General features: G+C 43.5%; 1 protein-coding gene across 19 annotated transcripts in view; it reads right to left on the bottom strand.

Annotated features, from left to right (window-relative positions):
* Positions 1–6,254, bottom strand: part of PUM2 (pumilio RNA binding family member 2) — a 76,708-nt gene extending 70,454 nt beyond the window's left edge. For 5 of the 19 annotated variants that reach the window (XM_070732821.1, XM_070732817.1, XM_070732818.1 and 2 more), the window contains exon 1: positions 5,942–6,234. In XM_070732821.1, the coding sequence (XP_070588922.1) occupies positions 5,942–6,232 (291 nt within the window). In that variant the 5' untranslated portion in view covers positions 6,233–6,234. Of the gene's footprint in view, positions 1–5,416; positions 5,709–5,941 lie in introns of those variants that run through there. The other 14 variants (XM_070732812.1, XM_070732814.1, XM_070732819.1 and 11 more) reach the window with 6 other exon arrangements.
* Positions 6,255–12,835: the final 6,581 nt, after the last annotated feature.

Here is a 12,835-nt window from a genome sequence, read left to right as displayed (position 1 = left end):
CTGCTTGTTAGAAGGTCACAGGAGGTGATCAAATGACACTGGGACACTGCAACTGAAATGAATACAGTGGTACCTCTACCTAAGAACGCCTCTACTTAAGAACTTTTCTAGATAAGAACCGGGTGTTCAATATTTTTTTGCCTCTTCTCAAGAACCATTTTCTAGTTAAGAACTCAAGCCCAGAAAAATTTCCCAGGAAATTTGAGAGCGGCATGAAGGCCTCGCCAGTTTCCTGCCATTCCCCTTTTAATCCAAGCCATCTCAGGCTTTTGTTGGCTGCCAGAGGAGCCTTTTGGTGGCGCTTAAGGAGGATTTGGCAATCCAGAGCAAAGCATTTTCCTTTCTCTGGGTGCTTGGAGAGGGAATAAACCTCTGCCAGTGCCCTGAGAAAAGAAACGCCCCCTTTGCTCTGGGCAGACCAGAGCGAACGGAGTGTTTTCCTTTCTTTGGGCGCTTGGAGAGGGAATAAACCACTTCACTGTGGTGACTGCCTTCCGCTGCCTCCCATACACACGGTGTGAGGTTGCCTCCCAGAGCGTCTGGGCACGGAAATGCAAAAGGGGGCGCTTCGTCCTGGCCGGATCAACTCGGCTTCAGCCAAACCGAGGAGTCACCACAGTGAAGGAAAGGCACCGGCTACAAAGTGAGAGAGAGGAGAGGAGAGGGGAGCCCTTCACCATGGGAAGGAAGAGGAAGCAAGTAGTAGTAGCAGCAGCAGCAGCTGCCTTTTGGTCAAAGGAGCAGGAGGTTCCCCCCTCTCGCCCGCCTGGGTGTGATAGTCATAGGCAGTGAAGGGCTACCAAAATTTTACTACCACACTGTGGCCGTGGCTTATGCAGGACGCTCTGCATTTTCTTTCAATAACTTTCAATGTAAATTGGGTGCTCTGGGATGGAGCTCCATTTTTGCTGCCCCACTGCATCCCCCCTCCCTGGTCCTGGCAGTAGCCCATCCCTGATCATAAGTCACTTTTTTCAGTACTATTGTAACTTCAAATGGCAACCAAACAAATGGTAGTAAATCAGGGACATCCTTTACAGGATTTAAATGCTGTCGATGAATACTGGTGAGTTCATTCACTTCATTTACCACTAATTTCTTGACCAAAAAATAATCCACTATTCATCTAGGAACCATGCAACTGCTGAACACTGTTGTTTCCCCAGCTTATATTTTGCTCTTCATAGACCGCTCTTCACAGTAACATGATCTACAGCACACTTAGTTCCATACAGAATTGAAAGACCCCCTCTGTGATTAAGAGATTTCCAGAATGGCTTCTTCTACAATTCACATGACTGTAACACTCATTAGATCATTAGACTGAGCAACATATGCCTGGCATTTATATGTCTTTCATGTTCAACCACATGAAACTGTCTCCTGATATTTACAGCATGGGTTTTAATCCATCAATTCAGTTATCTTTTGCCTTTGACATCAATGATCCTAATCAAACAAGCAAGATACTAAAATTGTGTGTTCATATGTAGTGTTTTTTGCCTGTTCAAGTCCCCTATACTTCTTTTTTTCCCCTCTTCTGAACTGAGCAGGAACATGCATTTTCAATGTCGGAAATCGAACCCCAAAAGAGCTATACAGTGGAACCCCGACATAAGAGCTGCTCTACTTAAGAGCAACTCGAGATAAGAGCTGGGAGGGGAGAGATATTTTTGTTCTACTTACAAGCCCAAATTCGAGATACAAGCGCCAAGGAGCTGTCTCCTGAAGCCAAACGCTAACTTCCGCGTTCGGCTTCAGGAGACAGCTGCGAAGCGGCGCGCATGTTTTAAAAGGTTGCAGCCGGCCTGGGGGGCTCGGGGGAGTGCTTGCAGCTTTCTTTCTTGCTCTTTTTCTTTCTCTCTTTTACCTTCCCTTCCTCTATTTCTTCTTTTCTTTCTTCTTCCCACCTTCTTCCCTCCCTCCCTCCCTTCACTCATTCCTCTCTTACTCTCCCCTTTCATAAGTTTCCTTGCTTCCTTCCTCTGTTCCTGTCCCTTCCCCCTTCCTTTCTTTCTTTCTTTCTTTCTTGCTTTCTTTCTTGCTCTTTTTCTTTCTCTCTTTTACCTTCCCTTCCTCTATTTCTTCTTTTCTTTCTCCTTCCCACCTTCTTCCCTCCCTCCCTCCCTTCACTCATTCCTCTCTTACTCTCCCCTTTCATAAGTTTCCTTGCTTCCTTCCTCTGTTCCTGTCCCTTCCCTCTTTCCTTCCTTCCTTCCCACCCTCCGTCCATTCATTCACCCAGTCCTCTCTTGATCGCTTAAAGCCGGTCCCTGGTGCAAAAAGGGTTGGGGACCTCTGTCCTACAGGATTGGGTGGCAGAGAAGTTGAACATATGTAAATTTAAAAGTTTAAGAAAGTTTACAAGTTAAGTGAAAGAAACTTCATTATTCATTTATATGTACATGTACATTTCTTCATTAAAAACATGTCTTTCTGCATAATTTAGACTAACTTTGTGAGTTTTTTGAGGGCTGGAACCAATTAAAATTATTTACATTAATTCCTATGGGGAAAAGTCGTTCGAGATAAGAGCTGCTCGACTTAAGAGCCCAGGTCCGGAACGAATTAAACTCGTATCTCGAGGTACCACTGTATGTGCCTTTTTCTTTTTATCTGTGCACCATTACTTTAAAAAACCAAAGCTATTAAGTGTATTTATTTATTTATTTATTTATTCATTCATTCATTCATTCATTCAAATTCTATGCCGCCCAATCCTGAAGGACTCAAGGCGGCTTGCAACAATAATAAAAATACAATATAAATAGATACAAAGCTAAGAAGTCAAACATTATCTAAAACTTAAACCCCATAAAAAAGTTATTTAAAAAGGCAGTCACAATCAAGCACATGTACACCATTCATAGAGTTGTATGGTATGTATGGTACAAGAAGAGATAATCTCATGTCCAATGTTTTTCTGGACTTTCTGGTAGGTTCCATCTTGGCTGAGTCACAGGCATTGTTATATCACTATGAGGGGAAAAGAACCCCACTGCCACTTAGAAAACTATCTCTTTTCTAGGCGTTGAATAATATAGAGAAATAATTACTGCAAAAATGTGATTAATGTGAGGTAATAAGGGCATTATAACTTGTATTGGGGGTTTTAAACATTATCCCCTTAGACTTTGTATACAGAAAATATCACAGCTATTGAAGCTCTGCCATTTTTTTTATTCCCATGTGTTACGTTGAGTGTTTCTTGAAAACAGTTTGTCAACACAGGCTAGAGTGTAAAATTATTGTGAATGTAGGGTAAATCTCCCTTCCTCCTATCCCCCAATAAGTTATTTTGAGTGAGTCCATAAATTTGATACTAAAGTAAAAATAATAAAAGCCAGAACAGAATATTTGGGAGGAGGCATTAACTGGACATATCTTTTCAAATGCTGCTCTACACAGAACTCTATGAAGAAAGTAGAGCAGACTGATGACTCTCAGAATATGTTATTTCTAGATACAATTCACAAAATATTTTTGGTTTTTATTAATGAATATTCAATTTCAGTGGATCTCTTAAGCTATGTTTTTGACAGAGACAACCCTATAGTTTTGACAGACACAAACACTATATTTGTTTGTAAACAAATACATGTTTATGTATCCTGTCCTACTGGCTGCAACAATAATCTAGATTGTTCAATGAACCGTAAAATAACATATATTATTTAAACTAATCATTTTTAAACAATCTGAATATATAGTGAAAGGGACATCAATAATTCTGAAATAATTTTTTTTCTGATTGCAACATTAATTAAAACCAAATTTATTGTCACCTGTACCATATACTGTATACAAAAATATTCACTATTCTAAAGACAAAAAAGAAAAATGATATTTAGAACTATGTTTAGCCAAACTTTTAAACAAATGCTAGTTCCTTTATTCACACATCACTCAGTTTCTTGAATTTAAAATTGCACAATGAAACACATGCTTATCTGCCTTGCTTAAATCATGAATTTATGCTTCACAAATGTATTAGAATATCTTTTTTTAACCAAGGCATAGTTCAAGGACTTTTTTTAAACTGAGTATCTTGTTACACCCAAAAACCATAATACACAATTTCCCCACACTATTTCCTGTTTGTTGACCTTTGTTTTATCATTCATAATATCTGGTTGCACTTTCCAGAGATTCTCCTCACAGGCACCAAAACAAATTGTTCTTACACATTTCATTTAAGATCAGCTTCCGTAAGAATTCTATAAGAATGGTGCATTCAATTACACCAAACACTAAAATTAATATAGCACAACATACTGATGAACTACCATCACCAGCCAATATCTTAGCCTAATACGTTCTGCGAACCTAAGTCTGGAAGTCATCTTACATTTAAATATACAGTGGACGTCTGTATTTTCTTCCCAAGAATCATTTGTCCTATATAAAGCAGGTCCAAAGGTACAGTTTGTATTTCAAAGTGGCAGACAAACCACATTATCTATTTGCAAACTAGGATTACAACAGACCTCTAAAAACACTTTCGCATATTTTCAAGGAAATTCTAATGATTGTCGCCACCTCCAGCACTGTTTCCTTTCCTCGCATTCAATTCACCCTTTCTCAGATTATAACAGACTATTTTATTATACAATGAAAGCGTGCGTAAGTGCACCAGCGTGCCTACCGTCCCCTGTCCTAATGTTACTAGTATCATGTATATAAACATTGTTATGTCCTTTTATACCACCAATACGTGCTTGACAAAATAAATAAATAAAAAAGCAAGTGATCAGTTACCATTCCGATTCGCTGGTTAAAAAAAAGACCCCACGCTACCAAGGTTCTTGACATTTTAGCAACCTAACGTTTAACGCTTGCAGGGGAAACAACAAAAACAAAACAAAAGCTCGAGACAAATCCCATCTCCTAAACAAAGACAGTAAAGTACTTTTATTCGCGGCCGATCGAGGGCAAATCTTCAGAGACACCTCGTTCCTCTCCCCCTCCCAGTGGCTCGAATCTCTCCCCACGCACACACAAGAAGAATAGGCCGTCAAAGCAACTCCTTTCTGCAAACGACGTCCGCTTGGTCAAGCGCTGCCTCTCCCCTCCTCCGTTTTACCCCTCACATCCTCTTCAGGATTTGGTGGGGAGCGAAAAAGAAACCCGCCGAAGCGCATCCCCATACCTCCTCCCCGCAACGAAAACAACCTCGTTCCTTCCCCAAAGGAAAGCCCTCCCCCCTCAAAAAAAAAAAAAAAAAAAGACCCGGCAGCCACTTCCACCATTCCTTCCCTCCACCTCCCACCCCACATACACACACTAACACCGTTTACACGCAAGCCGCGGCCCGTGGCACCCACCCACCCCTTCTTCTCTCCGACTCCTCCTCGCCCGAAACGCAGCCATAATAACAATGAGAGAAGAGAAGAGAGAAAACGGAAACAAAACCCACCCGGTCGAACGTTCCTATCACCACCATACTGGGCTCGTTCCAACCACCACACCCACACGGGGACGTCTTTCTTTTCTTCCCTCAGCTGCTGCTGCGGCTAAGCCCCCTCCCTCTTTTTACACAAGGCTTCTTCTTCCTCGCTTCGGCCAGCCCGGGCCTGCCTAACAGGCCTACGCGTTCCCCGCAACACAAAGGAGGGAGGGAAGAAAGGAGGGCGGCGGGAGAGGGGTGGGGAAGAGGAAGGTTTTGGAGGCGAGGCTGCGACGTGCGCGGAACCACCAGCCCAAGGCCCAGGGCAGCCTGCAGCCGCTCTTTTTCTCTCCTACCCCCCCCCCCCACACACACACACACCACGGGGAACGAAACAAAAGGACGTGGGTGAATCCGCCGTGTGGGGAACGGAAAGGCGCGCGCAGGTGGTGTGTGTGAGGGGGGTGTTTATCCTTTTGCTCCTCCCTCCCGCGCTGCCCCTCCGTTCCATCTCCCCCCACCTCCCTCTCTCCTCTGCCAGGGCCGGATACTCACGAGCTGGGGTGAGCGGGCAGCGCTGTCTGTTGTAACGGACAGGGAAAGGAGGGGGCTCCCTCTTCCTCCCGGAAGACTCTTGCCAACCACGATCCAGTTGCCCCCTCCCTGCCACCTTTGCCTTCCTGCCACCGCCCCTCCCCCTCCTCCTCCACCTCCACCACCTCCCCCTCTGCCGCCGCCACCGTCGTTGTCAACGGGAAGGAAGCTCACAACATGGCGAGTGAAAGGCAGAGAGAGAGGGACGGACATACACGGCGGCGGCGGTGGCGGCGGCTCACTAGTGCGCATGCGCGCCGCCGACCCGTCGGCGGACGCCGGCATAAGGGAGGTTACGGTAGGATGGCTTGAGTTGACAGCGCGCGCGTGCGTGAGGACGCGTGCGTCCCGGCGCATTTTTCCCCCCTCCCGAAGCGTGCGGCGCTCGCTATGGCGTCCGCTTTTGCGCCTGCGTGCGATGGACGGATGGACGCCGGCGGGGGCGGGGTAGGAGGAGGACATACACCCAAACAAAGCCCGTACCCGTTCCAAGCAAAGAGCGCGAGGCCTCATAAGGTAGTAAGGAGACTTCCGGCCCTGATTGCAGATTGCGGACTGTTTGAAAGTGGAGTGGCGCTGCAAGGAAAAAGATGTAAAAAGTCAACGCTGCTGTAAACGTAAAAGATGCCTTTTTAATCGACTCTTCTGAAATAATTGGACCTTTCCTCCGAATGGGCAAGCAAAACATGCAACGTTATCTTGAACACCTGCGAAGAGCCACGCGTCATCAGCAGCCCACAGTCAAGGTCACCTGCAACAGTGTTTCCCAACCTTGGCAACTTGAAGATATTTGGACTTCAACTCCCAGAATTCTCCAGCCAGCAAATGCTGGCTGGAGAATTCTGGGAGTTGAAGTCCAGATATCTTCAAGTTGCCAAGGTTGGGAAACACTGACCTGCAACACACTGAGTGTTCCCTTCCCCCCACCCATTTATTCTTCTGGCATGTTCATTTATTTCTCACTCCCATTTTGGAATCGTGGCATCGTAACAATCATGTCCTCCATGCACTTTTCAAGAAAAATGAAAATACAGGTGTAATTCAGAATCAGAATAGAGCTGGAAGGGACCTTGGAGGTCTGCTAATCCAACCTCCTGCTCAAGCAGTAGACCCTATCATTTCAGACAAGTGACTGTCCGCCCTTTTGTTACAAACCTCAGGTGATGAAACACCTACAATTTGTGAAGACAAATTATTCCACTGGTGAATTGTCTTCACTGTTAGGTCCAGGTTGATTCCCTCCTTGATTAGTTTACATCCATTGTTTCTTGTCCTGCCCTCTGGTGCTGTGGGGGGGGGGGATGCCCCCTCCTTTCTTTGTGGCATCCTCTCAAATACTGGAATGTTGCTATTATGTTCCACCTAGTTCTTTTTTCTAGACTTGCCAAACCCAAATCCTGCAACCATTCTTTGTACATTTTAGTCTCCAGGCCAGCGATGTGTTGCTACTGGTTCAACCTGGTTTGGCATATTGGTAACAGCGGTGGCAAGAAAAATGAAAATATAGGAGTCCAACCTCCCTACCTGCCTGGGACGCTTCTGCACATGTACAGAAGTGTTGCATGCACAAGCACCCACGTAAACCAGTAGCAATGGGATTTAGAACCACTACTGCTCCAGGCCTTTCATAGTCTTAATTGCTCTTCTTTGCACTTTTTCCAAAGTCTCAATGCCCTTTTTGTCATGTGACCAAAACTGGATGTAGTATTCCAGGTGTAGTTTTACCAAGGCTTTATAAAATGGTACTAATACTTCATGTGATTTTGATTCTGTGCCTCTGTTTATACAACCAAGGATTGTATTAGATTTTTTTTGGATGCTGCTGCACATTTTTAACTCATGTTTAAGTGATTGTCCATTAAGACTCCAAGGTCCCTCTCACAGTTGCTGTTTTTTGAGCCAGGTTTCACCTAATCTGTACTTGTGCCTTTGGTTTTTCTTGGCCAGGTGTAAAACCTTGCTTTTCTCTACATCAGGATGCCAAACTCGCAGTTCATGGGCCGGATGAGTCATACATTGGCCACCCCCACCCCAATTTTAGTGAAAGGGGGAAAAAGTTGTGATACATCACATGACAATGTGACACCGTGAGTTTGACACCCCTGCTCTACATTAAATTTAATTTTTGGGATAGGGCCCATTGTTAAAGTCTGTCAGTCATTAACTGATTGATAGTTTGTGTGCTACCACTTATAAGATGTCAAACTGGTGGCCTTTGGGCCAAATGTGTCATGTGCAGACAACGCCTACCCCAGCTTCATGAAGGGGAAAATTGCAAAATCTCACATGACGGCAACATGATGCCGTGAGTTTCTACCTGTAACTTATGTACACAGGTAGTACTTGACTTCATGTAGTGACTGTTCTAAATGATAACGGTAGTGAAAAAAGTGACTTATGACAGTTGTTCATACTTAATGACCATGGCCACGTGATCAAAATTCAAACACTTGGCAACTGACTCACATTTATGACAGTTGCAGGATCAACTGGGGTCATGTAATCCCTTTTGCAATCTTCTGACAAGCAAAGTCAATGGAAAAGTCATGTTCATGTAATCGTATTGCTAACTTAACAACTGTGGTAAGAAAAGGCATAAAATGGGTCAAAATTCATTTAATTTCAAAATCTCACTTAAGCAATAGAAATTTTGGGCTCAATAATGGTTGTAAGTTGAGGACTACCTGTACCTTCTCCAGGATGATCTCGCCCTTCAGGGCTTCCAATAATGTAACTGTTGATGCTGTAATGAAATCCATCCACCTTTTCATCATTTCCAACAACAAAGTTTAAGGCAATAATATTTGTTGTCCTGCTTCTTCAAAGTCTAATTTTCACTTCCAAGGAAAATGAGTATGCACAATTCTGATCTTTGTGTAAACACGTCATGATGCCTGAAGATTTTTTCAAAAGTCTTCATTGCTGTTTTACCAAGTGCTAGCCTGTGATGCATTTTAAAAATTCTGGTTCCTTATGATTATGTGACATGAGTATAATAAGCAACTATTAGTAGTATTGATTAATAATTAATGGTAATTATTTTTATTATTGTTATTGTTGTTGTTATTGTTGTTGTTGTTGTTGTTATTATTATTATTATTATTATTATTATTATTATTATTATTATTATACAAAATTTCCATCTCTCAGTTGCTTGGAGCCGCACGTGTACTACCCTGTTTCCCCAAAAATAAGACGTACCCCGAAAGTAAAGCATTTCAGAGTTTTTGCAGAATTTGCTAATATAAGGCACCCCCCAAAAATAAGGCATAGTCAAGTTTACATACGGTACGGTGGAAAAACATACGGTACCATTCAAAGCTGTTCATAGCGGTACCGTAATAATGTGGTGTCCCCTGCTGGCCCCTTCCATCGCTTTGTACTGTCCAGTACAGCAGACACAGTCTGCTGCTGTCTCACCACCATTACAGTCTCCACTACAGTGCGTAGACTGTAGTTTCTCTGGTGGCCGGAAGCTGCAATAGCAGGAGCATACTGTTGTACCATATAAGTGCCGTCGTTTGTGAGTGTGGGTGCTATTCTGACAGGTACCGTACCGTAATCAGTGTACCGTACGGTACACTTTCTTTGGGGGTATCAGCTTTTCTGCCTGTGAATTTGTCTTATTTGAGAAATATAAGACAGCCCCCCCCCCCCCCGAAAATAAGACGTAGCACAACTTTTGGAGCAAAAATTAATATAAGACACTGTCTTATTTTCGGGGAAACACGGTATGTCAATACATTACAACATCCTAGATCAGTGATGTCTAACCATTTCGGCCCCAAGAGTTGAAAGTGTATGCATGCACACACCCATAATGCAATGCAAATGTGACCCCACGCCCCGTGCATATGTGCATGACCCCTGCTCATGTACCCCGCCCCATGCATGCGTGCACATCTCCCACATGCATCCTACTTCCCATGCATGCGCAGCAGACCTGGAAACCAGCTGGCCAGCGGGAAGTGCATGCACATGCCTGCTGGAACTGAGCTGGGGCAACGGCTCGCATGCCCGCAGAGAGGGATGTGCGTGCCACCTGTGACATGCGTGCCATTGGGTCACCATCACACTCCTCAATTTTTCAGAAGAACTTGGTTTGCATGAAAGCCAATATCAGCTAAAGAAATTGACAGCTGTGCTCTCATCTTATGAACAGATGACATTGATTATATATTTTACATTGTTAATATATTTATAATAATTTTATAATGTGATATAATTTAAATATTTAATACATTTTATCATGTAATAGTAATTATATGTTATAATAATAAACATAATAAGTGGAATAAAAAGCCAGTTTGGTCTACTGGTTAAGGTCGACTGCATGTTCTAGTCCTGCCTTAGACAAAGAAGCAAGCCATTCTCAGGCCAACTCACCAAACTGGGTTGTGGGGAAAATAAGGAGAAGGAAGGAGTATTAGATATGTTTGTCATAAAAAATAAGAAAGAAAGAATAATAATAAGATAAACTCTTAGAGATCATAAAAATAGATTTTCTCCAAGAGGATCTCCAGACGGGGTGGTGCAACAGGTAGAGTGCTGTACTGCAGGCCACTAAAGCTGACTGTAGATCTGCAGGTCAGCGGTTCAAATCTCAGCACCGGCTCAAGGTTGACTCAGCCTTCCATCCTTCCGAGGTGGGTAAAATGAGGACCCGGATTGTGGGGGGAATATGCTGGCTCTGTTAAAAAGTGCTATTGTTAACATATTGTAAGCCGCCCTGAGTCTAAGGAGAAGGGCGGCATAAAAATCGAATGAATGAATGTTCCCAATGTGGTCCTTCAAGTCTTTTAAAAGTGTATCTATTGCTCTATATTCCATCTTGATGACAGTGGTCCTCCTCTCCGTTCAGAGACTATTATAGACGTTGTCTACAGCAGGGGTGTCAAACTCAAGGCCCAGGGGGCCAGATCCGGGTACTTAGATCTGCCCTGTGGGGTTGCCCTTGAAACATTGAAAGACTGGCTCGCAGTGCCCTTAACAGCCAAAACAGAGCACGGGAGGGCTGCGCTATGGCCTCCTGCAGCTGTCTGCCAGTGAAAAGAGCTTGGGGACTATCCTCGAGAAGGCTGTGCACCACCTTCCCGAGCTCCATTTTCACGGGCAGACTGCTGCAGGAAGCTGTTGTAGCTGAAAACAGAGCTTGGGACTTTGGGGTCCTAGTACCCTGGGAGCTTGAGGGCCAGTCTGGGCACTTGCCCTCTGCTGCTTAGGGCTCTGGACAGCCTGCGCTGCTGTCCGGGGTCCTCTGGATGGCCTGAGAGGGACAGGGAGGCTCTTCTGGAAAGCAAGGGTTTGGCAGTCTTCCTGGCCTTGTCTTCCTCCGCTGGAGGCAGTGGATTCTGCCAGCCCCGCCCAGGCCAACAGGTGCCCCCGACATGAGTGATGTCGAGCTGGCCATGTCCACTCTGGCTGTGTCCACCCCAGCTCCTGAGGTCAAACAAAACCCTTGTGCGGCCCTCAGTGAAATAGAATTTTACACCCTTGGTCTATAGAGGTAAGTCTTTGTATTTGTGCTGACATCCTCCTGGGTCATATTAAAATGTTACCATTGATTTTTACCTGCTTAGTTAATAGTAAACTGTTTTGCATTTTTAAAGAAAAACTAGAAGTAGTATAGAATTTTTAAAAATAAATAAAACGGCTAGCAGATTTTGGAGGAATAAAGGAACTGCACCCCAAAAATTGGGAGGCACAGTGGCCTATGTCAAAAATTATCCTGGTCACAGCCAACATGGTAAATTATTTTGGTTTGCTTGGTTGAAGTTATAGAGTTGCCCCCCAAAACATTCAAAAGCCTAGCTGTGCAGACCATCTGTATAGGAATTACTTTCAGTTTATTCAAAAGCAGAACCAAAGTTGTCAGCGCATAACATGCCAGCGTGAGTCCAGTGTTATGTCTAGCCTGCACATTTTTATGCAATTTTACACTCTAAATATATCAGTTAATTCTTTCCAGTCTAAACATAAATAATCATGTAGCAGAAGTGGCAAGATATACAACACAAATAATACTATATTTTCCAAGCCAACAGTCTTCCCACCTCATTAAAACAAAAAGAATCTTAAAACCAACTGGTTTTTGCAGCAGTTATTTTGAGCATGTAATAAATACTTGCATCTTCATATGTCTGTGCTGTAAGAGCTACTTTCAACCAAGGAGTGTCCATAATGAGGCTTTAAAACCCCCCCTGCAATAATTGCTTTAGCATCTTATGGGTGAGATTATTTTATTAACTACTGGTATCATAATTGGCTTTATTTCACTATTATAGGTATAAAACTCAGACCCCTACTTTATATGTCAATATTGGTGCAAAAGCATTCAAAATCTTCTTTAATTACAAGTTACTCTTGTAACTTGTTACTCTCTTTACAAGAATTTTATTAAATGTTACCATTTACAGTGGTACCTCGAGATAAGAGTTTAATTCGTTCCGGACCTGGGCTCTTAAGTCGAGCAGCTCTTATCTCGAACGACTTTTCCCCATAGGAATTAATGTAAATAATTTTAATTGGTTCCAGCCCTCAAAAAACTCACAAAGTTAGTCTAAATTATGCAAAAATACATGTTTTTAATGAAGAAATGTACATGTACATATAAATGAATAATGAAGTTTCTTTCACTTAACTTGTAAACTTTCTTAAACTTTTAAATTTACATATGTTCAACTTCTCTGCCACCCAATCCTGTAGGACAGAGGTCCCCAACCCTTTTTGCAGCAGGGACCGGCTTTAAGCGATCAAGAGAGGAATGGGTGAATGAATGGACGGAGGGTGGGAAGGAAGGAAGGAAAGAGGGAAGGGACAGGAACAGAGGAAGGAAGGAAGGAAACTTATGAAAGG

This window comes from Erythrolamprus reginae, chromosome 1, assembly GCF_031021105.1.
Source record: "Erythrolamprus reginae isolate rEryReg1 chromosome 1, rEryReg1.hap1, whole genome shotgun sequence".
NCBI classification, from domain to species: domain Eukaryota; kingdom Metazoa; phylum Chordata; class Lepidosauria; order Squamata; family Dipsadidae; genus Erythrolamprus; species Erythrolamprus reginae.
This window is presented reverse-complemented; position numbering and strand designations above follow the sequence as displayed.